Raw genomic sequence first — 23,743 nt, 5'->3', positions numbered from 1 at the left:
TTTTTGATGATTTTAAATTTTGTATACTTTTTAATGTTCACTGTTTTTAACTTTTGTAAACCACCCAGAGAGCGTCAGCTATGGGGCCGTATATAAATGTAATAAATCAAATCAAATCAAATCAAATATTCTTTCTTGTTCTGGCGTGGTTCCATTTTTGGTTCCATAAATATAGTGAGACCTTTTTTTTCCTGTCTAAACATACATAGGATGACACCCTTACAGCAACGTACAGGGGTCTCTCCACTCCACCCCCACTTTATCTTCACAACAACCCTGTGAGGTAGGTTCGGTTGAGATGTCGTAACTGTCCCAAGGTTACTGAGTGACCTTCATGGCTGAGTGGGGATTTGAACCTGGAGCGCCACAGTTCTAGTCTGCTGCTGGCACCACTAAATCATACTGGCTCTCAAAGGAAAAAGAGAATGCATGTGTACATCACAGACAATTATGCCTTTATCCATACCACTTTCTATCCTCTTTTTTTAATGATCTGTTCATTAGATCTGTCGACTTTTCCACTCTATGCCTATGGTAAGAGAATAAAAAGAGACATGGTAGTCTGGAGGATAAGGGTTTAAAAAAAGAAAAGAAAAAGATCCCGTTTCTAGTTCTCATGACTTTTAATGGCAAAGGGAGAATTTTCCTAAAGGCTGCAAGACCAGAGGAGACCGGGGCAAATTCTACAGCAGCCCTTCCCCAACTAGGGACCCTCCAGATGTGTGGAACTCCAGTGCCCATCATGCATAGATGATTGTAGTCCAAAACATCTAGATGGTGCCAGGTTAGGGAAGACCGTTCTACTGATACTTTTCTTTTCCCAGTTTGCTGTCCTCAATCATGAGTCCTTATCTACTTCCTCAAACCTGCCAATATACTTTGATTTTCTTTTCTCCCTCCCCAATATAATTATACTCTTTTGCACACTACATTTCCCAGCAGAAGTGGCATGTTGTAAAAAAAAATAATTTTCTGTGATACTAAATTCAGGGGGGGATTAGATTTGCAGTGACTTGGGAATTGGTTTGCTTTGTTCCGTTTTCTATCCGTTTCAGTTTGTGGTTGTAGAATGCTGTTTTGGTTTTTCATTTAATTTGGTGAAGAGGTTTTAATACAGCTTTGTGAATAGGGGATTCTTAAGTTCATTGTGAGTATTATTATTATTATTATTATTATTATTGTTATTATTATGTTTTTTCCAGTCGTTTTTGCCTCTCTTAGTCTACCCACCCTGCAATCCTCTGGCTGCATTCTTCACAAAGGTAGAGAGGGGGTGGTTTATCCCCCAAAGCCACAGATAAGGAAGGATCTATGCACATCTGAAACACACAGGAAGCACAGAATCAGTTTCTCTCTCCAAAAAGCTGCTCCAGTCAATGAACCCAACAACACTGATATGAAAACTCAAAACCTCATTAGCACTCAGTCACTTGCATTGACAGAAGAGAATCTATGGCCTGTCTCCGGCACTCCTACAAGTTTTGTCGGTGCTTGGATACGGGAAAAGGGGAACCAGTGACGATGGCATGAATGAGCTGAATGTTTTACTTGGGATATTGTTGCTGATGCTGCGTTGATCCCAAAGAAAGAAGAAGTCAAGTGATAATATGATCGCTTCTAATGGACTGAGGTTCACTGAGTCCTTGGCAGGCCAGAACTAAGCAGTGCTTATATACAAACATGTTTAGGCTGAGCAAGGCTGGAAACACTGTTAGCTACAATACCAAAAGAAAACATGATTTGCTTGCCTTCCAAACTGAATTGTGGAAGCAACTTACTGGGTGGAAGGGAAGCATGAAGGGATCTTTTAAAGCAGCTTTCCCCAACATGGTGCCCTCCAGATGTTTTGGACTACAACTCACAGCATTCCGGATCAACGCCCATGCTGGCTGGGGCTAATGGGAGATGAAGTCCAAAAGTTCTGAGGGACACCAGACTGGGGGAGATTATTTTTGTCTTGTATGGTACTGTTACTCATGGTAGAATGTTGTGTTGCAAGAGACACAGGGATGCCTTCAAAATGGCATCCCTGAGTCAAGTTCTCCCTCCTTTTCCATAACACGTTGCAGCACTTGCCTTGTGTCATCATGACATCATCATTACACTGTGACTTTCCCCATCCCAACTTTACATTCATGGGCTCGAGGGAGTATGCAAATGCACAACATCATGATGTCAGGATCTGGAGTAACTGATACTACACATTACAGTGGGGAGGGAGAACTTGACATGGAGATGCCATTTTTATGGCATCCCCATGTCTCTTGTAACGTCAAGTTCCACACTGCTTGCCATGAACTTTTACTTTTAGTTCTGCCCTCAGTCTTAGCTCAAACAAATCTATTCATGAACATCTGACACTTAAACCTGAGCTATTTGAGCTAAACATGTTTATTACAAAGAGCACAAACCCAAACTGGGGACAACACTGGCTTTACTCCTTATAGGCAGCCTCACTTTGCATCAATTCTAACTATGCTACACTGGGTAGGGTTACAGTTGCCCAACAGTTCCGTTCTGTAGCTCAGGGCTGGGCAAAAGATAGATCTCCAAACCATTGGCCATGCTGGCAGAGGCTTATGGGAATTGAAGTCCAAAACATCTGGAGAACTACCTTCTGCCTACCCCTGCTGCAGCTGAAGGGTAGACAGCATCAAATCCATCTGAGCAAGGGTTAGGCACTGATGGAAAGCAAAGAGGCAGGGATTTCCTATAGAGAAAGGTCAATTTGGATTTTCTTTTTCTTGGTTCTATGTGGCTTCTTCTGTTGTAACACCTCTGGTCCCCAAAAGGGTGTATACATTCCAGATGGCCCGAGTATGGGCCAGGGCCATGGGATGCAATGCGTCTCTGTGAGGTTCAGCAGTATGTCTTTGTGTACAGAATTATAGCAGGTCTTTCAGGGTCAGGAGGTGGATTTGGACAGGAAATTCCTGTTCCGTGGACAATCTGTAGAAAGGTTTCTAACAAATGGAAGGGTTTAAACAGAAGGACTGTTGGAGAGGGGGGAGGTTACCGTGGGGCTTTGTTTCCACTCGGCGGTGCCATGGCTTGAATGGGAGGCCAATTTTCTGAAGATGACAGGGCCTTCCTTTTCATTTCTAACTCTGCATGAGGGACAGACCCACTATTCCTGGGACTTAGAGTGCCTCCTCAGCAGGCACATTCTCAGGGGTGCAAAAGTGTCCATTACCTTCACTGCTGGCTTGTTAATGGCATTATGGCATTCAATGTGCTGACAGTGTATGGGATTCCATGCTGAAAAACAAAACCACCACGAATAAACACACAAAAAGTTAACAAATAGCTCATGACGGGTTAGATACAGTACCAAGTGAGACCAACAGTATCAACTGTGTGAGACAGGATTTTGTCTCAGACTCAGGTTCAGATCTTGAACATCTGCCAGGTTTAGAATTGTTTTCATGTTCTGATGTCAGCCTAGTACTGGCAGATAACAAGCTTAAGCATAGTGAGAGTATAGGATTGCCATGCATTCTGGATCCAAGTTCAATGCTCGCTAACTCTATTTCAAGTAGTACAAGCCATCCATAGGAAAGTACCCAACTGCGGAAAACCACAGAACCATTCACTATGGTGGGCTAGATACAGCATGAGTTTAAAACATCTCCTTTTATTCGAAACAAGTGGAGTCTTCTTTATAATTCTGCACAATTGAAAAAAGACGTATAGTGCAAGGTATTTCTAAAGGCTGGTTCACACCACCATGTTCGTTACTTTACCTCTGCAGACAAATGTCTACAAGAATGAATGGATGGATGGATGGATGGCCCATCACAGGGTAAAGACAGACACAGGGAACATTCACGTGATATGACATTGTGGGTGACAAGCTATGCGTGTGGGTTGTTTTGTGAACAACCCACAGTGCATGGTTTGTGCACACAAGAGATTATCAGGGTTAACATGGCTTGTTTTTCCCTCCCCTCCTCTTTCCCTTGGTCCTCCAGGTGGCTCCGCTTGGAATCTTCAAGGGACTTAGCAGCAGAACCCATCAAGTCCCCTATCCCCACTCTGAGATCCCAGTGAGAGCCCTTTAAAAAGGAAGTTCCTTCCCTTTTTTTGCACAAAAAAATTATTTATTTATTTATTTATTACATTTATAAAACGCCCCATAGCCAAAGCTCTCTGGGAGATTTACAAAGCAGCTCACTGCCCAATGCACTTTACCCATGATGGGTTGACATGTCCAGGTTCGGATGACACACTTACCCATCATCGGTAAAACAACCCCTAGAACAAGCCATGGGTTGTTCTTGTTCTAAAAAATTAACCCATCCTGCGGGAAGGTGTGCAGGTTCACACAACATGATAACCCACCGTGACTTGTTTCAGACTACAATCCACAATGGGTTGTGATGTTGTGTGAATCCAGTCATAGTATAAAATGAGAACTCCCAAGGAGTCCATTCCATGAGTCTGGCGTTTCTACAATATTGCAACATGGATGCTGGATATATACCATGTTTCAGTAGTCCATATTTCCTCTCCCCATGCCTCAATACTTCAGATGGGCTGACCAACTTTTTTTTAAAAAAAGTAAAGCAGTACATGTCCATTTCTATGATCATTCAATAATACCATTAAAAAGAATTTTTGTTAAAAAAAAGGCAAAATAGCACCAGGGTTTGAAATAATGTTTTGACATCACAGGTGTCATTCAATCAGCGCTATCCATACCTAGCAATTGGTGCAAACTTGCAGAACCAGTTTTCCCCCAGTCTTCAGCCCTTTGTTCTGAATGCAATGAAACTTCCAAACTGGTTCCATTTCTCTTGAACTGCTTTATCTGTTTTCAGCCACCAATTTAAACCACACAAGGAACTTCTGTATCACCTCACCCTAAATTCTATTAATATGTTAGGATTCTTCTCCACTCATATGGGGAATATGCACAGAAGTACCTGTTATATGCACAAACACACATTCACATCCACACCACTGTCCAGATATCGAAGGGCTTGTCTGCAATGTGCATCTGTGTGTCTGTGCATAAGCAGGGCTCTCCGTGATCAGGAGCCCTGTAGGAAGCAGGATTCCCATTCACGTGTAGCCCTGCCAACAGAAGTACACACATTGCAATTGTGCCTTTTAACTTGCTGGGGGGGGGTGGTAGTGGCAGAGCTGCTGCCAACCCTGCATACAGCAAATACACAGAAGAAAGCTACGTGAAGGGGTTTGTGCTTGTTGGTGAGATCAACTTACACTGTGAATTCCGCTGTGCCCAGTCCTAAAGTGGAACCAGAGCTCACAGGGGAGGCAGTGCTGGCTCTTTTGCATTATAAGAACACAAGAACGGCCATGCTGGATCAAACCAAAGGTCCATCTAGTCCAGCCTTCTGTCCACACAGTGGCCAAAGAGCTGTCCATGGGAAACCCACAAGTAGGACATGAGTTCAACAGCACCCTCCCTCCTATGTTCCCCAGCAACGGCCTCTGATAATGGAGACAGCAGGCAGCCATCGGGATTAGCAACCATTGATAGCCTTCCCCTCCAGGAATTTGTCCAACATCCTTTTAAAGCCATCCAAATTGGTGGCCATCACTATGTCTTGTGGTCGTGAATTCCATCATTTAACTATGTGCTGTGTGAAGAAGTACATCATCTGCCAGGACACCTGCCAGTGTTTAGCTGTAATTTTCACAGTAACTGGGTTGGGAGGGGAATGATTTTTCCTAGCAACAATATATTGTTCCCTAACTTCTGGGATGGCTCGGTCTGGAATGGGAAATTAAGATTCATTAGCTTTACAAAAGAGCTGCTCTTAGTGATGAAAATTGCTAGAACTGGTTCATTAATAGGGGTCAACACAGCTGCTTGGATTTTTCGACTCTTCTTGTGGGCGTTTAGTTGCCACTACACCACTGGCTGTGACTCATCAAGCGCCGAATCATCGGAATCATCAAGCGAGAAGAGAAATCAAGTGATCTACATCTATGTGTAAACCGCCCAGAGAGCTTCAGCTATTGCGAGGTATAAAAATGCAACAAATAAATAAATAAAGCGTGAACCAGCCCCACAGGTGAGCAAAAAGAGAGAATAGGGTGGTAGCGTCGAAAATCCAAGGACATTGCATTACTTATCGGTCTCGAATCTTCACAAGAAAGTTTTACCCTGCCGCAGAGGCACCAGAGGGGAATGTGCACAGTGGCAGATTGACAGGTTCTGTAGCTGAGTTATTGCCTAGCCCAGCAATGTCATTATAGAATCATAGAATTAGAAGGTGCCCAATGGATCACCTACTCCAACCCTCTGCCCTAGGAAAGGATCTTTTATACCTAAAGCATCCATGACAGTGACTTGAAACCCACCAATGAAGGACTCTTCATACTCTCCCTTGGCCACAGCTTCCAATGCTGAACTCCTTTTATAGTTAGGAGATTACTAGAAACTGTTGCCATCTTGACTGCTTTATTGACTGACATCTCGGGGACCACATTGATCCAGAAACACACTACTACATCTAAGTGCTCAGCATACAGGGCCGTAAGCACATTATATACAGGAGTTTGAATGCATCACTGCTCAGAAAAAAACACCATCTCTATAGCATTCAAGCTAACCTTCCATCAGGCATGATCATTGAGTACAAATGTATAGATTGACTAAGCCTCACTTACCTGTGTATTGCAGTCCTCGGTATTCACTTATTGCCCCAGGAGGTTTTAAGTTGGGCCAGTAGTGGAAAAGCATTTGTACTGCGGGTGGCTTTACTTGAGAAGGGCCATATGCTATTACGTACAGCAGGTCCTAAGAGAAAGACAGGGACACTACAGGCTTAGTTTCAGAAGGTGTCAACGTTCACAGGTGCAGCAAGACTCTTGCAAAAGAACACAGAAAATGATGTGCAAATCAGGGCTCCTTTGAAGGCCTGAATACACTCAGGCTGCAGTCCTATTCCATTTACCTACGGGTACGTCCCGTTGAACTCCACAGCACTTACCTCTGAGGAGACATGCACAGGACTGTTAGTCTGAAATTCTATATGCTACTCCAGGGATGGGGAAGCTGCGGACATCAAGGTATCATCAGATTCTATCTCCCAACAGCCCCAACGAGCATGGTCAGTCATCAGGGATGATGGGAGTTGTAATCTAGCAACATCTGGGGGAAAACAGTTTCCCACCCCTACATTACACATTTACAAGGGACGGAACCCCACTGAACTCCATGGGACCTATTTCAGAGTAACATGCATAGCATTTCAATGACAGTCTCAAAATATCTGCCTCTGCTTACATCTTTGGAGAATCTCCCCAGAAAGATTCCGACCTGGTTCACATGTAAGGAGAAGCCACCATAGATGAATTTCCTCATGGGGATTTTTGTCATGATGGTGGCCATTTTGAATATTTGGAGTGTGATGGGGGCGCACTGTAGCTTCTCGTTAGGTTCAAATCCAGCAGGGGTGGGCTGTTGGGATGGTTGACAAGCCATCCAGAACCCATGGGCTGTTTTAGGGTTGTGGGTAGCTTGTCAACCACGTGAACAACCCACCCTCACTGGGTTTGCATGTAATGACAAGGTACTACACACACACACACTGTGCCCAAATATTCAAAATGGCAGCTGCTGCATCAAGAGGCCCCACTGGGAAATTCACCCACAGTGGCTTTTCATTATGTGCAAACCAGGCCTTATACAGAATGAATTCTCACTGGTTGCACCAAAACACTGGAATGCCCTTCCCTCATTCTCTTTTCACTTTGAGGCAGGTATAATATAAAAGGCTCTTAAAAACATTTCAGCCAGCTTTAAGGTGTAATGATCTCTAACTTGCTTTTAAGGATTGCTTTGTTTTAACTCAGAGCAGGCAGGCTGCAGGCTTGTGGAATCTACTGTTTTTTTCAGTAGAAGCTCCATCACACCGGGGGTTAACACGCTCCGTACCGTCGCTTCTCTGCCCGTGTTTTCGTTCCTCGGTTACTTCCTCTTTTCAAAAGAGGAAGTACACAAAGAGCCCGAGGCCCATTGAGTCTGCTGTTCTAATGGCGCTGCTTCTCCTGCACACAGCAGGAGCGAGCAGCAATTTCGGGTTTAAAAAACTTAAAGAGTGGATTTTTGTCACGTGAGGAAGGCCAGGAGGGGCGGAAGTTGCGCGGGAGGCAGATGACGTCATATGAGGGACCTGAGCAAACTCCATGAGTGACCAGTAACGAGCGTGCAATACAACGCTCGTCGGTTGGAGCTTTAGAACTACAGGTCTCCCCACTAGAACAAGGTGCAAAATATTAGCTCGGGGCTGGGGTGGGGCAATATATTCTTAGAATTAAGAAGCTAAGGTGCCTTTGAGGACATACTCAACTCGGGAATTTGTTTTCAGCCCCAGAACTGAGGTCACAGTTTGACACACAAAAATCAATTCCTGGTTTATCCCTGAACGCTTCTTGCATCTCAGCAACCTAATTCATAAGGAGGGAGCAGCGATGGGAAGGGAGAAATGCTTTGGGATCACCCAGAAATCTAACAGAAAATCTACCTCCTGCTCATCCCTATTTTCACCGATAGGTTTGCAGATATTTTATTATTGTTTAGTTTTTAGGCTTATCTTGCATTAAAAAAAAGTATTGTCATTTTACCATTTTTGTACGCTGCTTTTTAACAGAAAAGAAAGATAATGACGATGCTGCTGGAGCAGCAGCATTCTTAAAGTGTCACTTATTGATTGACAGATGCTGACCCTAAAGGATGGAACAACCTGATGAGCAGCAACCAATGGTATTGCAATGATCCGGGCTAAAGGAAAAGAATGGCTCTAGCTCTGTTGCAATTGGATAAGAGAATAGAGTGGAATCTTGGTATGGTCCTGGGATGTGTTGGGGAAAGGGGCTACCAATGGTGCCTCTTCCCTGAAGCAGAGTTGTCTATCTCTACATGGTCACTTTATTGAAGTTCTGTTATGATTACGTTCAGGACTGCAGAAATCCAAGCATCCAATAAACAGTTAAATTGGACCTGACAACAGCTAACTAGGCTGCTACAGTGGCTGCCTATATGGTGGCAGGTTGCCACCGCAAGAAGCAAAACCATGCACTTTTGCTGCTAATCCCGACACAGCAGCAAAAGCTTGGGGTTTCTGGTGGCCAGGCCCACAACCTGCCCTCTTCCTGGGCGTATGGTGATGAATCGGGGTCGCCATCCGCCTCACCACGCCTCCGATGCAACTCCAGAGCCAGGATAGATGGCAGATGCAGCATACTCACTTCACGCCGGAGTAAAAAGTTGAGGTAAGTCCCCAGCACTTTTTTTCTTTCTTTTTTGCAGCTTCGCGGGGAAACCCTGGGGTGGGTACGAGGTGGCTTCTGCATTGCAAAATAAATGCAGTGCCACTGTGCACCCACTCTGGGGTTTTCCATTCATATAGACAGCCCCACAGAGGTCAGGAAGCCACCCCCCATCCCTGCAAATCTGGCTCTTAGAAAATCCTAATTTCCTCCCCCCAACACACACACACCCCAAATGTCCCCTCATAGGTGTGTGCGTGTTTTAAAAAAAAACTGAATCAATTCTATTTTCCCCAGAATTCCACTAGCCAAGCCCCTTCTATGCCTGGGATCCAAAAGGAAGGCAATGGGTAAAACTTACATGCATAAATATAATACAATACAGGTGGACAGAAGGTAGATCTCCAGGTGTTTTGGACTTAAATTCCCAGAAGCCCTTGCCAGCACGGCCAATAGTTAGGAATGCTGGGAGTTGATGTCCAAAACACCAGGAGGTCTACTTTCTGCCCACCTCTGCAATACAATACTTACATTCACCCCCAAATGGATCAGAAATCTAAATTGTTCCAATTGACTTGGGTCACAAACTTACTTTCCACACTTCTTGTTTATACTTCATGAGGCATTCCAGTAACTGACAATGGTACACTGGGAGAGAGAAAAGAAACTGAGGTCGGTCACTTGAAATACAAAAACAAGGAACATAAATGCTTTGAGAACCATACGTATTAGCTTAATTAGTTTTTATCTGGTGATTCAAAGCCTGCATGACAAATGGATAATAATAAGGTTTGATCAATCTTGTTAGGCTGATCAGCGTCCCATTTATGGATGCAGGAAGCCAATTCACATGTTCATCAAAGGCACATTCAGAGTACATATCTCAGAATTTACAAGGCAGGTTGCATGTGTGAAGACGCCCCTATCTCACAGTCTTTCTATATGCAGAACACTTCTTGTATGTGGACAGTTAGCACAAGGAAGAGAATTCTAAGCCAAGGGTATATAGACTTCAGGCTTGCAGGATCTAGTTTGTTTTTACTAGATCCCTAAGATCCACCAACTGAAGAGGCAAAAGACATATGCATAGGGGCCACAGAAACATCATGCTAATTCACACTCAGTGGTTGAGTATGGATTTTTATTGAACTGTGGGTTAGCATGTCATTTGAATGTCCGTAGGGTGGCTTGTTAACCACCCTGAACAATCCAACAACAAATCATGGGTTCTCAAAGTCGCTTGTTCAAGAAAATAAGCCATACTGCATGGTTAACAAGCCTCCCTTCGGACATTCAGACAACATGCTAACCTATGGTTCAATGAACAACCCATGGTTCAGAACAACCCACACTCAACCACTGAGTGTGGGTTAATGTATTGTGTGAACTGCCCCAATAAGAAAGAATTATCAGCCCAGGAATTTGTTTGGAGTACCACAACTGAATAGAGCTCACAGCGTTACCTCAAGCTTTCTTCATTTCAGCAGTATCATTCGGTGGATGTGGTCACTATTGTTAAATAACTGGGGAGTCAGAAATCCTTGCTGATCTATCATTGGTCACCAGTTGATCGAGATCTCCCTTCTGCCAACCCCTGTTTTTGACTAACTGTGGTATGTAAGATTTCTGTATGGAGACACATTCGTTTTATAGACAGAGTGGTTGCAGCAGACGCATAACAGGTTAAGTTTTCTTCTGCCAGCATAACAATGTCATGATGGGGGAAGGTTCACCCATTGTTTTTCGCTTGTTATGGAGCTGTTAAATCAAGGAGCCTTTGTATGGTAAAAAAAAATGAGCTAAACCTTGCACACAATAAAAAGAACAGACCTCCATTTATCAGATCTGACATGACAGTTCCTATTTTTCTAATTGCAATCAACTTCTCAGACTGTAGGAGTCATAATTTGTCCTTCTGAAAGGAAGCATCGTCAAGAACCTTACCGAAGTGCAGCATGTGAGGCAATCAACACATTTCTGTCTAAATTTAATAGGAATTTTAGTGTTCCTTAATTATCACAAAAGCAATTGTGATAAAAACTGATGCTGTTCCATTTCCTGGCATTAAAACAGAATTTACGGAACTGCTTCAAAGTTTCTAACACTGGGATCCAAATGTACCTTTGTGACACTGTGAAATTAATTATCGCCAAAATAGCTCCTTCAGGAAGACATTTCAAAAGAGCTATTTTCTATTCCTTTTCAAAATAAGAATGCAGTGAAAAGCATTAAAGATCTTGTTGAAAAGGAATTCACACAGTGTTCACTTTCAAATAGGTCTGCTGAAAGAAAGAAAGAAAGAAATTAAACCCCACATTTTTGACAAACTGTGGTGTGATTTATATCCTGGAAGACTGACAAACAGCCATGAAAACTAGTACATACCAGGATTGGTTGTATACTGCATTGCGATCATTAGCATTGAAGATGCAGAAAGATTAACATGAGGAGGTACTCCTTCTCTTCTCGAAGAACCCACTTCAAACAAAACAACGACAACATTAGCATCTAGCAATACAAATTTGTTCATTTTCATCATTTTTGTGAACCACCTAGAAAGCTTCGGTTATCGGGCAGTACAGAAATGAAATAAATAATACTAATCAATAATAAAAGCTTAATCCAATTCGTAACAATTTAGCCAAAATGGCACTACGTGCATAGTATTTTCATAGAGATCATTTCCTGACCTTGTTTCAGAAGTCTATATTTTCGGCATCTCAATTATAACATCTTATCATAGCAGATATAATCGCATGTACTTAGGGTCTACCTCTGACCTGGATAGCAGCCAAAGATTTCCAATGTGATGTGGCTCCATGGCACCATTTTGCTGCTCCTTCCTCTTAAAACCCCACCGTATCATAGTCACGGGGTGGGGGTGGGAAATCCCCACGGCAGAAGGGAGCGTGGATTTTCTGGCAGCCATCTGGCTCATCAAACCCACCCCTCTGGGGGCAATTTCTGAAGAGTGCAGCATTGAGGGGTGTGCTGGCTCCATAAATCCTGGTTTTACTGGCACTGCTGCTTCTGCTCCCATTTTAGATTATCTGCAGTTTACCATGTCATTAGAACCGTAAACTGCAGTTAATCTCAACTATGCTTAGAAGAAACAAGACAGCTCTGTAAATTATAGTTTGAAGTTGCCTTGCTTCAATAAACCGCGGTTAAGATTAGGCCACGGCTAGACCAGGCCTATATCCCAGGATTGTCCCGGGATCATCCCTGTGCATCTAAATGACACACAGGGGATCCCGGGAGAAGGCAGGGGCGACCCCTTCATTTGCTTGGGATAATCCTTAGGTCTAGCTAAGGCCTTAGTCTGCAGCTTGTTTGGCTTCATACAAAGCTTCCATCCTCTTCACAGCAACACTGGAGGGGGAGTTTGTGAGCCTGGTCATGGTCATGGTAGGCCATTCTTGTAATGCTAAAACATAGTTTAGCGTTATGTCTAAATGAGGCCATAGTGCTAGATTAGGTGGTGTGATACAGGAAAGCAATTCTTAACACTTACACATGCACAGAGATAGCTCCAAGAGAGGCTCAGAAACGCTTTTAGAGCGAAGTGCAAAAACGCTCCGAAAACTGGCATTTTTTTCCTACCACACCACATACAATGAAATAAGCACACTTGGTTTTTATTAAGCCAACGAAGGATCCACTATACCACTTTCTCCCAACCTGGTGTCCTCCAAATTTTTAGACTACCACTCCTAGCATTCTTGATCATTGGCTGCATTGGCTGGCACTGCTGGGAGTTGAAGACCAAAACATCTGGAGGGCACCAGGTTAGAGAAGGAGCAGATGGAAAACAGGTTCCAGTGCTTGCTTGCTTGCTTATTTATTTATTTATTTATTTATTACATTTTATACCGCCCAATAGCCGAAGCTCTCTGGGCGGTTCACAGTGCTGAATCGGGGCTCAAATTAAAGTCATGCAAGAAAACATTTCAGAGTGAGGGTTGAGCTGTCACTGCTTATTCGCTTCTGGGGAATCAGCTCTATAAAATGCAAACTATCTGTGAGAGTATCCTTTGGGTGCTGTTGGGGCTACAGAGGCTTTGATGAGGTGTAGCTGTAGAAAAGCAGTTCTGCAAACCAAAACTTGAGATGGCTCAGCAAATGATGGAGCCTGCCATTCTAACAGGGATGTATGAGAAATTTGTTTCAGTTTTGCTTTTGATCAGGAGTTTTCCATTTCACACCTTCCAGACCGAACGCAGACATGAATGCAAACTGAGGTTGAAGCCTGTACATTTCTGAGCTTGCAATGTGATTCACAGATCAAAAAGAATTCATTCAATAGCACATGCACATCTGTGAGAAGAAAAGGAAAAAAGCTCAAAATCTGATACAGATCGGAGTTGGAAGAAACTTGGAAATGGAATTCAGATATCTTTTGCTAGCATGTGTTTCGCAGATTTGCACATCCTTACATTCAAATCATGAATAGCTCCGGGTTTTATATGCCACATTTATATTATTCTGGATGTGATCATATTTCAAACTGATTGTTCAAATTACAACAAACACAGCCAGAAAATGGTCACACCGCACTCTTGTTATGCACATTAATGTTGTAATCTCATACACTCTTTCCTGGAAGTATATCCCATTGAATTGAATGGGATTCACTTCTGAGCAGACATGTTTAGGACTGCATTATGAAATTCTAAAATATATGTTCTCCCAGTGGTATATGATCTAGGAATATAAAACACAGAGGGAAAATATCAAATGCTCTACCAGAAGGAAAAATAGACACTGCATTCAAAATGGGCAGACAAGGAAAAATACTTCTTCCCATTGTGTATGTGCATGTATGCACAAGTTCACTAGTGTTTTCAGAGAATTATCCCATAAGTAAGAGTTTTTTTATATATTTTAAAGTATTTTTAGCCTGCCCTTCATCCTAAAACAACAGAGTGCTAAGCAAAAAAATATAGGAACCAAAATATGCCACAAATAAAATACAATAAAAACGCAACGTGACATTACATATTTTAAAAAAAAACAGATCAAAGGTATAGAAAGCAGAATAAACTAAGTTCAAACCAATGTTGTACTTTAAAATGACCAGGCAAATGAGTACATTTTAACCTGGTGATGAAATGATAGCACCATTGACATCAGTCAAGCTTTGGTGCGGAGGGCATTCAAAGGATGGGGCACCACCACAAAGAAGGCCCCTCTGTCTAGTTCCTATACAAAGAGCTTCCCTTGACAAAGGAACCCAAAGAAGAGTCTCCTCTGAAGATCTTAAGATGGTGGCAGACTGGTATAGAGTGTGATACTCCCAGCTGTGGAGAAGGCTGGGTTCAATGTCAGTGGGGCGGTGAATTTGCTCCGGGTTTCACTCAGAATTCTAAAGGAACTATCCAAGGTTCTTCACACCTTGGATAGCTCATTTAGAGTTCTGACTGAAACCCAGAGCAGATTGACCACCCCGCTGTTATTAGAGCCACCAGCCTCCACTGTTTCATATTCTTATGCAGTTAAGGAGAAATCTTTGGGTTGTTTCCACAAATTGATCCATTCATACGCATTAGCATCCCCATAGGAAATACCAAAAATTATCTCACCAAAAGCAGAAGGCCCTGAAATTCCATTTCAGAAGTGTAAACAGGATGTACTTACATATAGCCATGGGCAAGAAAGAGGTGCTGAGATACTCTATGATATCTTTGTGCAGAAATGGTGGGAAAGTGGCTAACGTGGAGATCATTGTATACGGCAGAGTACTCAAGATGTCATCGTTGAGAAAAGGGAGCAAACACGTGGTTGTGTAAAAAATGGACTGTCCCAGATCTGTCAAAGGCACAAAAGTAAACCATAAGAATGCTTGGTTAAAATGTGAGAAGGCATTCCACCCATTATGGGTTGGATCCAGACTGAGTCGTACTCAGAGTAAACCCACTGAAATCAATGGGAGTTAAGTGAGTCCCATTGATCTCAGTGTGTTTACTCTGAGTACGACTCAGTCTGGATCCAGCCCTATATCCTTAGGAGGTGGATTTAAACTGGGTCAGTGGTAGTCAAAGGAATCTTTTCTCTGGCAAGGGAGAAAGATGGTGAGGAAAGCCTCAAGCAGAAACCAGAGTAAATTCAGGGCCAGCCCTACCATTAGGCAGGATGAGGCAGCCGCCACAGGTGGCAGTTGCTGGGACGGAGAGAACCTTGTAGCCTACTCTGTGCCCAATGAGTTAGCCTGCTCCTTCAAGTTCAGTGGAGAACATTGCCCCATCTTTAGCATTGAAGACAGATGCGTCTGCCAGTCCAGTCAGCTTTTGTATATGGACTGGGATGGGGTGCCATCTTGTCCTTTGCCTCAGGCAGCAAAATATCTTGGGCCAGTCCTAAGTAAATTACATAGGTGCTTTCTAGATAATGCTCACCCCACATTCGCTCTACTTGGGGTCAAGCCATTCGTGAAACCCAGGAAGGCCAAAGCACCTTGGGCACTGCCATGGCTAAGCCCTTGGGCTGTCTCTAGCAGCTGCCGCTGCTGGAATCCAGCTGGGGAAGGAGGAGCTACTAGGAAAAGGCAGAGGTGGTGGGCAGGTGTCTGTCTCTGCTGCAGGCCTATCTGCCTGGGAACCCTTTAAGCCAAACGGCACTGAAAATGTCATGCAGCTGAAGGAGCTAACTGGAAAGGAACAAAGTCAGCATTAAGACAGAGGTGGTGAACCCCAGGCCAAATCTGCTTGACCTGGGTTCCAATCTGGCTCTCCAGGAGTACCCAAATGGCCCCACCCCCTTTCCCACCCCCACTGATTGCTTGTTGGCCTCCCGCATTTAGCACGTTCTTTTCCCATTCTAAAAAACTGAAATGCCTCTCCTAAGGCATTTAGTGATTGGCAGCAAGGGCTTTAAGCTAAAAAAATATACTGGATTTCTGGTTTTGGCTTTTGGCCCTGCCTCCTTTTGCCTCCGGCCCCGCCCACCACTGCAATGCAGCCCCCAAGAGCTTCTCTGATATTGCATCTGGCCCTCGAGCTGAAAGGGGTTCAACACCGCTGCAGGGGAAGCCTGGTACCAAGAAAGACGAAAAGCAGCTTCCTGCCCTCTTTAACAGCAATCTAAGGACCCATTGCCAGGACCAATTCTTTAGGCAGCGGTGGAGACTCTGGATTTTTGCACTCCTAGGTGCATTCAACAGCCAAAAGTTTAGCACTTCTGGGGTCCATTGATTTCATTGGGAAAGTTGATGTCATTGAATTCAATGGGACTCAAAATTGGGTATTTGTGGGCTCACATTTCACAACGACTTTCATTTACTGTTCACTCTCCCTGAAATTTTGGAACAAAGATCAAAACGCAATTCTGATCATCCCAAAGAGACACTGAACACAGCAGAATATAGCAGTTGTGCCAATTACTACATTGATTTTGGTATTCTCAATGTCCTAAATAGAAGAGCATGGAACTGCAACTTCAGTGTGTATCGCCATAGAATACATGGAAACGCCCAACTCTTCACCATTTCGATCAATCACACAGTGATCTGGTACAAAAGAAACACCCACCCTATTCAGAGATCCTTCATTACACTGAAAATATTTTAAACGTTGCTGTTATTTTTTACAGTGTGCTCTTAGTTACCTGCAATTTGGGCATCCACCCTACAATTTCATTCCCCAGATGATCACTTGACAAAAGTCGCATCTCTAAAAATGGCGGCGTTCAATTCTATATCCCCTTTCCATACTTCAGGCAATGAAAGCAGACTGTACTTGAGTCGACAGTGAAGTATAGGATAAAGAATAATGGACTTAGCCCAGCTGAGACGGGTGGCTCCGATGTCAGTGAGGCAGTGGATCCACTCCAGTTTTCAGTCAGAACTCTAAAGGAGCTCTCCGAGGCCCACACCACCCCCACTGACATCGGAGTCACCAGCCTCCCTTGACTTGGCCCACAAAGCCAAGCTCAGTCACGAATTGTGTTCAAATCCCAACTCAGTCATAAAACTGTACGGGGTTGTCTCAGGCAAGTCTCTACCTCTCAGCCTAACCTACCACAGAGAAATTATTATGAAGATAAAATGGAGCTAACCCCCATGTTTCCCTTCTGAATTCCTTGGAGAGCTGTAGCAGAATGCAGCAGTAATGAATAGCTGCTTCTCAAGTAAATGAGTTTGTCCATCACTGTTTCATTAAACATCCTGTCTTTAAAAAAGAAAGAAAGACTTCTGCATTCCTCAGAGAAGCCATAGCTTTTAAAAGCCCACTCAAGTCCACTCAGACAAATGAGAACATAGCTATTGTCTGGACTCAGAGACCTGCCCCTGATCTATTAATCTAAGTATTGCCAGGGGGTAGGCAACCTAGTGGTAGGCAGGGGTAGGCCACCTCCAGATGTTTTGCAGTTCAGTTTCCAGGATCCCTGCTGGCTGGGGCTTATGGGAGTTGTAGTCCAAAACATCTGGAGGGCACCAGGTTGCCTTCTGCTCTACTCTGATTGCAATTTCTCTTGGAGATCTCAGGAGGGATCCTTTCCCATCATCCTGGTTACCTGGAGATACTGAGGATTGAACCTGGGGCCTTCTGCATGCAAAGTGTGGTGCTCAACCTCTGAGCTAGGTGGGAGAGTGGGAAATAAGAGCAAGTTGTGCCTCCCAGTTGAAAGTGAAGCAGACCAGCGTTTGCAGTGGAAGGGTGGCCAGAACTTCTGAAACACAGGCTGGTTCACACATGCCAATGATCAACATCTGCAATTTCAGAGGAGACTTGCATGTGTGAATGCGACATTACAGACACCAGAGAGAAATACTTATTTATTTATTTATTTATTTATTTATTACATTTTTATAATGTAATTATAATAGCCGAAGCTCTCTGGGCAGTTCACAATTGCTTCAGGTCCAACACTTCTCTGTGGAGCCAGATCAGATGTTCACAGCTGCAAGCCACCAAGATAAATCAATTGAGTGTGTGTGTGTGTGTGTGTGTGTGTGTGTGTGTGTGTGAACCACAGTGGGGCTGACAGAATGAAAGAACGAAGCAAAAGTCTAGGGAATTATGGCAAGGCTCTGCCCCCACAACATGGCTGAACGTGTGGACCATATCAGGTAGGTGGCGAGGAGGGATCCACTCCTAAATCACTTAGGAAGAGGTATTGATGTGCCTTTGGACACACACATTTCCATATAAATTAAACAAGGAATAACATTACATTGTGAATTTTCCTGAATCCTTCAAATTTGCAAAATATGCAACATGTATATCCATGCCAATTGAAGCCCACATGTAAGTTTTTCACAGTTCTATAAGCCCAATGGAGATATACAGAGCACCGACCTACAGTATAGATACAAGACCCAAAATTTAGATCCATGCCAATCGAAGCACACGTCTACATTTTTTGTATTTATATGAGCCTAGCACAGATGCAGTACCCCTGGCATCAAGTGGACTGTAAGAATGCAAGGGGATGACTTACCATGTTGACCATGTTGTAGCAAAGGAACTAGATCCAGCAGAGTCACCAATGTCACGTATAGTCCTTGATAGTCCAATGATGGGTAGTCTGATAACTGAGCATCACGACTTTGCTGGCCGCGTTCAGTGGGAGCATCTCGCAGGACGCTGTAAAGGAGGGAGCGAGTAACAGTAGGGTTGATGGAACTGACCTGTGGTCTTAGAGATGGGGTGAGTGGGAATGGCACAGGAAAAAGACACATGGTCATGGGCACTGTCAAATTGGAGGCATCTTGATTCTCCTTCTTCCCTGTGCGGGACAAAATGCTGTTGGGGGGACAAAGAAAAAAAAGAGACAACAAAGACACAAAGAACAGCACATTACATTGAAATGACACTATAAAACAAATAATAAAACTCCAGATACATCCCACATGAGATGCAATCTCTACCAATACTAGTGCATCTTGGCAAAATCTAGCAACCATTCATTTCCATGCTTGGGAAAAAATACAGTTCAAAATTGCTACTTGTGGGGAAATTTCCATTGCATCTCATGTGTTATCTGGTTCATAAGGAGCAAAAATATAAAAATGCATGTTTCAGTGGCACACCCATGTTTCACAGTTCTGCAAAATTGGATGTAATTTGCGATGGAAGTGGGAGGGAAAACACAACAGCAAGTGCATCAAATTGTCTGAAATTTTTATCTTTTAAAAAAGAGCAGTATTGGGAAAACATTTTAAACGTCATTATTGGGAAAACCAAAGAGGAAATACTTGCAAAAAATAGGTGTGGCACTTGCAGAAACATGTTTTAGCAAAGAATAAACATGTGCATTTGTTAAGAGAGCCTTAAAAATCACATGTTTATTGCATCAAAATAATGTCTGTATGTATTACATGATACTGTTTCATGACATTTCGTCAGTATCATCTGAGATAATGAGATTTCAACAGGCACATGGATTTAGAAATAATATAATATTTCTAAAATATTAGCTAAACTACATTTGGAAAAGCTTTAAAATAATATATAGTCAATGGGCTGCAGCGTATGTTTGTGAGCTAATGAGAATGGTAGTGTGTGTGTGCTTTTAATTTGGGGAAAGGAAACATCTTGTTTTACAAATACAAAATGCTCTCTTGTTGCGTGATTACTTTTAAAAATCTAAGGGCTAAGCAAGCATTACCCTCTATATAACTGCATATCAGGCAGGGGTTATCAGTCATTGCTAATGCTACTTACGTTATTTACTGAACAAACTTACTACAGACTAAAGAAGAAATAATTTAGAATAATTGAAAGGTTTAGTGAGAATCAAAAGTAAGGCCCAAAAAATCAATCAGAATGCTATTGAGTATCACTGCAAGCAAATTATCCCAATTTCCTGAAATGACTATTTAAAAATTGCTGCTAAAGAAACATAATTAAAGGGCATGATCCAGCCAAAGTGCAGCACCTTTTTGACCCACTGATTCCAAGGGGAGAGGTGCTGCACAATTCTATGCATGTTTACTCAGAGGTAAGTCTTGCTGGATTCAGAGGGTAGGTGCACATAGGGTTTCAGCCTTGCACATGTGTGAAACTCCCACTACAATCAGAGAATCTTAAAGTGATTAACTTTGTCTTGGTCATGCTCATAGCTTCTTCTGTGGTTTTTTAACTAATTTATCATACCATTCCTATATTTTAGGGCGTTAAATCCTATATTATGTTTACAATGCATCAAAGCATATACCCATTGTTCTTGTGCGTGTGTTTGGCAGAGGCGCTGTTTGAAATAATTCAACTGACTGTTCTTACAAATTTCTATGTTTGATCTTCTACCAAAGGCAGTGCTTAATATCCTGTTGACTTTTCATTGGGAAGAATGTTGGCCCAAATCTGAGCATTTTTTTAAAGGACTGTTCTCATTCCACTGGCCTCCTGACTTGTCTTGCACATGAATAAGCAAAAGCGCAACTTACAAGAATGTGCCTAAAGCAGGGATGGGGACGGTGTGGGCCTACAAAGGCTGGTGGACTGGAACTCCCAGCAGCCCTCACCACTGGCTATGCTGGCCAGGGATGATGAGAGATGCAATCCACCAATACCTGGAGGACCAGACATACCTCATCCCTAGACTAAAGACATCCAGTGGGATTGATGGCATGGGGAAATTTGTGGACTGACTTAAACAGTTGCAGAAGACAGACTATTTTTGGAGTGGCCATTAGGAATTGTAGCCCTGCTCAGATATGGTACAACATTCTTCATTTGTCAGGTATGCAGATGATGTCTGCATATAGGCTTCCCCAACCTGGTACATTCCAAATGCATTGGACCATAGCTCCCAGGATTCCTGACCATTGGCCATGTTGGCTGGGGCTGATGGGAGTTGAAGTCCAAAACCAGGTTGGGGAAGGCTAATATCATGGGTACCATCTGCCCAACCCTACAAGCCTCCTTGAGACAAACAGAAGCTCCAGAGCAACAGTACATAGCAGCTTGCACCCACTATATCCACTATATCCAACATTTAGGCTGCAACTCTATACTCATTCCCCCGGAAGTAAACCCCATTGAACTCAATGGCACTTACGTCTGAGTAGACATGTATAGGATTGTATTGTTAAAATCTTTGTTTTATTGTGCCTTGTAGAGTGTTCTCATTCCTTTTGGTTTCCATTACCCAATGTTCAATGGTAAAGTTACAAAATCAAGCCAGCAAATCACCTACAGTCAACTATCACAATCATGACTGTACTAATAAATAAGGACAAAGGAAGCTGTCAGATCGCAAAGCAAGCCGGTGGCACCAATGTCAGTGGAGCACTGAATCCGCCCCAGGTTTCAGACAGAACCAATCAGATCTCTAATGAGGCTATCCAAGGTGCTGAACCTGTTTTGGGGAGAGGCCCCACTGATATTGCCTCCACCAGTCTTTACTGAGCTTGTTCATTATAAGAAGCTCTTAATATGCAGGGTTAATTAACATCCATTAAATGGGATTAATTGATTAAGATTTTTTTAAATCAAATGATAGACCTATTTCCCAGGTTGGTGGCTCCGATTTTGGTGGGACTGTGAATCCATTCTGGTTTTTGTCAGAACCAGCCAGAACTATAAAGGAGCTATCCAAGGTGCTGAATGCTAGACTGCTAGGTTTAGCACTTTGGATAGCTGCTTTAGAGTTCTGGCTGGTTCTGATTAAAACCCAGAATGGATTTACAGCCCCACCGAAGTCAGAGCCACCAGCCTCCACTACTATTTCCAATGCCTGAGTTGCAGAAGGACTTGAGATCCAGCAGAAGCTCCCATTGATGGAAGTGAGGAAAGGCCATTTTTGCTGGTTCCCCCCTGCAACCCCCTGGACTGCCTCCCACACTGTTCTGGAGGGTCTCCTGACCCTCCAGAGCACCTTTTCAGGAGGAATCAGCGAACATCACCTCTTCCCCCGCCTCCAGCAGAAGCGTGCTGTGAGTGGAGTTCCAATCATGGGAACACCGGATCCAACCCCTGATCTCACATTTGCCTTTTCATGGCATTGCAGCCATTGAGAGGGTTTGAAGGCATAATTCAACTTATTCCTTATTTATGAAATTTATATCTCACCTTTCCTCTAAGAAGATGAAGGCAGCTTACGTGATCTTCCTCCTCTCTATTTTATCCTCACAACAACCTGAGAGGTTGATTAGGCTGAGAGTCAGTGACTGGCTCAAAGTCACCCACTGAGCTTCATGGCCGAGTGTAGACTAGAACCCGGGTCTCCTGAGTCCCAATCCAACAATTTAGCCACTGCACCACACTAGTTCTTTTATGTTCCCCAAAGGACAGCCACCTCCCTTATGGGAAGGAATCTCATCACCTTCAACAGGTGTGTAGCGGCTACTGCAAAACAGGCAGAAATTGTCAGTCCCCATCATTACATCCCCAGCCCTATAACGGGGGGGGGGGACTGGGGCTGCCCCCCTAAATTTTCTCTGCACCCTAATTATTTTTACAAACAAATAATTAAAAAAAGTTTACATTTTTTTCTTTAAAAGGCCTGCAAATGAGATGAACTGCCCCATACTTTTAGCACACACCCCCCCAAAGCTTTAAGACTAGCTATGGGCCTGCCCCGTGTTAAGAAAAGGCAGAATCATTGTTTTTCCCCTCCCAAATGATGGGAACTCCTTTCCTGCCCTTTCCTTTCCTAAACCCTCATGCGGGCTTCTTTCCCCTAGTCAAAGTAAGCTTTGTACTGCATGCTGTGATTCGCTGCACATCAAGCTGCATACCTCCGTACAGAGCAGTTACACAAACACTGTGCCCGTCCCCGTCTCGAAGATGAGAAGGGCCTTAAGGGCAGGTACCACATAGAGTCTTGCTTTCATTCTGTACACCAGCCCTTCCCCAACCCGGCACCCTCCAGATGTTTTGAACTTCAGCTTCCATCAACTCTTAGTCAGGGTGGCCAATGGTCAGGAATGCTGGCAGTTGTAACATCTGGAGGGCACCAGGTTGCAGAAGGCTGGAGCACACAATGTTGCTCTCCCAGAGATGATTCTACTTGACGTAGTTCAAGACATTCCTTGCTACTGTTATTAGGATCACCAGAACAAAAAGCGGACAGGGCTTCTGCACCTTGAGAGGTAGTTTCCCTTAAAGGCGGCATATTATTATTATTATTATTATTATTATTATTATTATTATTATTATTATCTTTAATGACACTTGTGTAAAAGACCAAATTCTCAATAGCAGCAACTTCACTCACTCCTTCTATGCCTCTTTCTTTCTATCCTAGCATTCCCCAACTTTGTGCTCTCCAGATGTTTTGGGCTACAACTCCTGCATCCCTCAGCCAGCCATGTCATTGTGGTTGAATACATCTGGAGGGCACCAGGTTGGAGAAGGCTGTTCTAACCTGTCTTGTCCTTTCATACCTGAGCCCCCGAACAACCACTGAACACAAAGAGCTCAGCATGAGCATCAGTGCTCCAGGCTCTGTCTATTTCATAGCCTCCACTGCACCATCAGAAAGTCCATTCCTGAACTTCAGGTAACATTCAGCAACAACTTCTGATGCAATTTTTTTAAAACAACAACAAAGT

The 23,743-nt window shown here is 43.4% G+C and overlaps 1 protein-coding gene across 1 annotated transcript in view; it reads right to left on the bottom strand.

The window, feature by feature from the left end:
* UNC79 (unc-79 homolog, NALCN channel complex subunit) overlaps positions 1-23,743 on the bottom strand; it is a 155,606-nt gene that overhangs the window by 119,566 nt on the left and 12,297 nt on the right. Inside the window, exons 3-9 of the mRNA XM_063118002.1 lie at positions 18,685-18,989; positions 14,884-15,054; positions 11,632-11,724; positions 9,839-9,894; positions 6,643-6,772; positions 3,194-3,258; positions 1,231-1,319 (exon numbers count right to left, since the gene is read on the bottom strand). Of these exons, the coding sequence (XP_062974072.1) occupies positions 1,231-1,319; positions 3,194-3,258; positions 6,643-6,772; positions 9,839-9,894; positions 11,632-11,724; positions 14,884-15,054; positions 18,685-18,989 (909 nt within the window). The remainder of the gene's footprint in view (positions 1-1,230; positions 1,320-3,193; positions 3,259-6,642; positions 6,773-9,838; positions 9,895-11,631; positions 11,725-14,883; positions 15,055-18,684; positions 18,990-23,743) is intronic.

Source organism: Elgaria multicarinata, chromosome 2 (genome assembly GCF_023053635.1).
Source record: "Elgaria multicarinata webbii isolate HBS135686 ecotype San Diego chromosome 2, rElgMul1.1.pri, whole genome shotgun sequence".
NCBI lineage: Eukaryota > Metazoa > Chordata > Lepidosauria > Squamata > Anguidae > Elgaria > Elgaria multicarinata.
The sequence above is the reverse complement of the archived record's forward strand: the minus strand, read 5'-3'. Positions and strand labels throughout refer to the sequence as shown.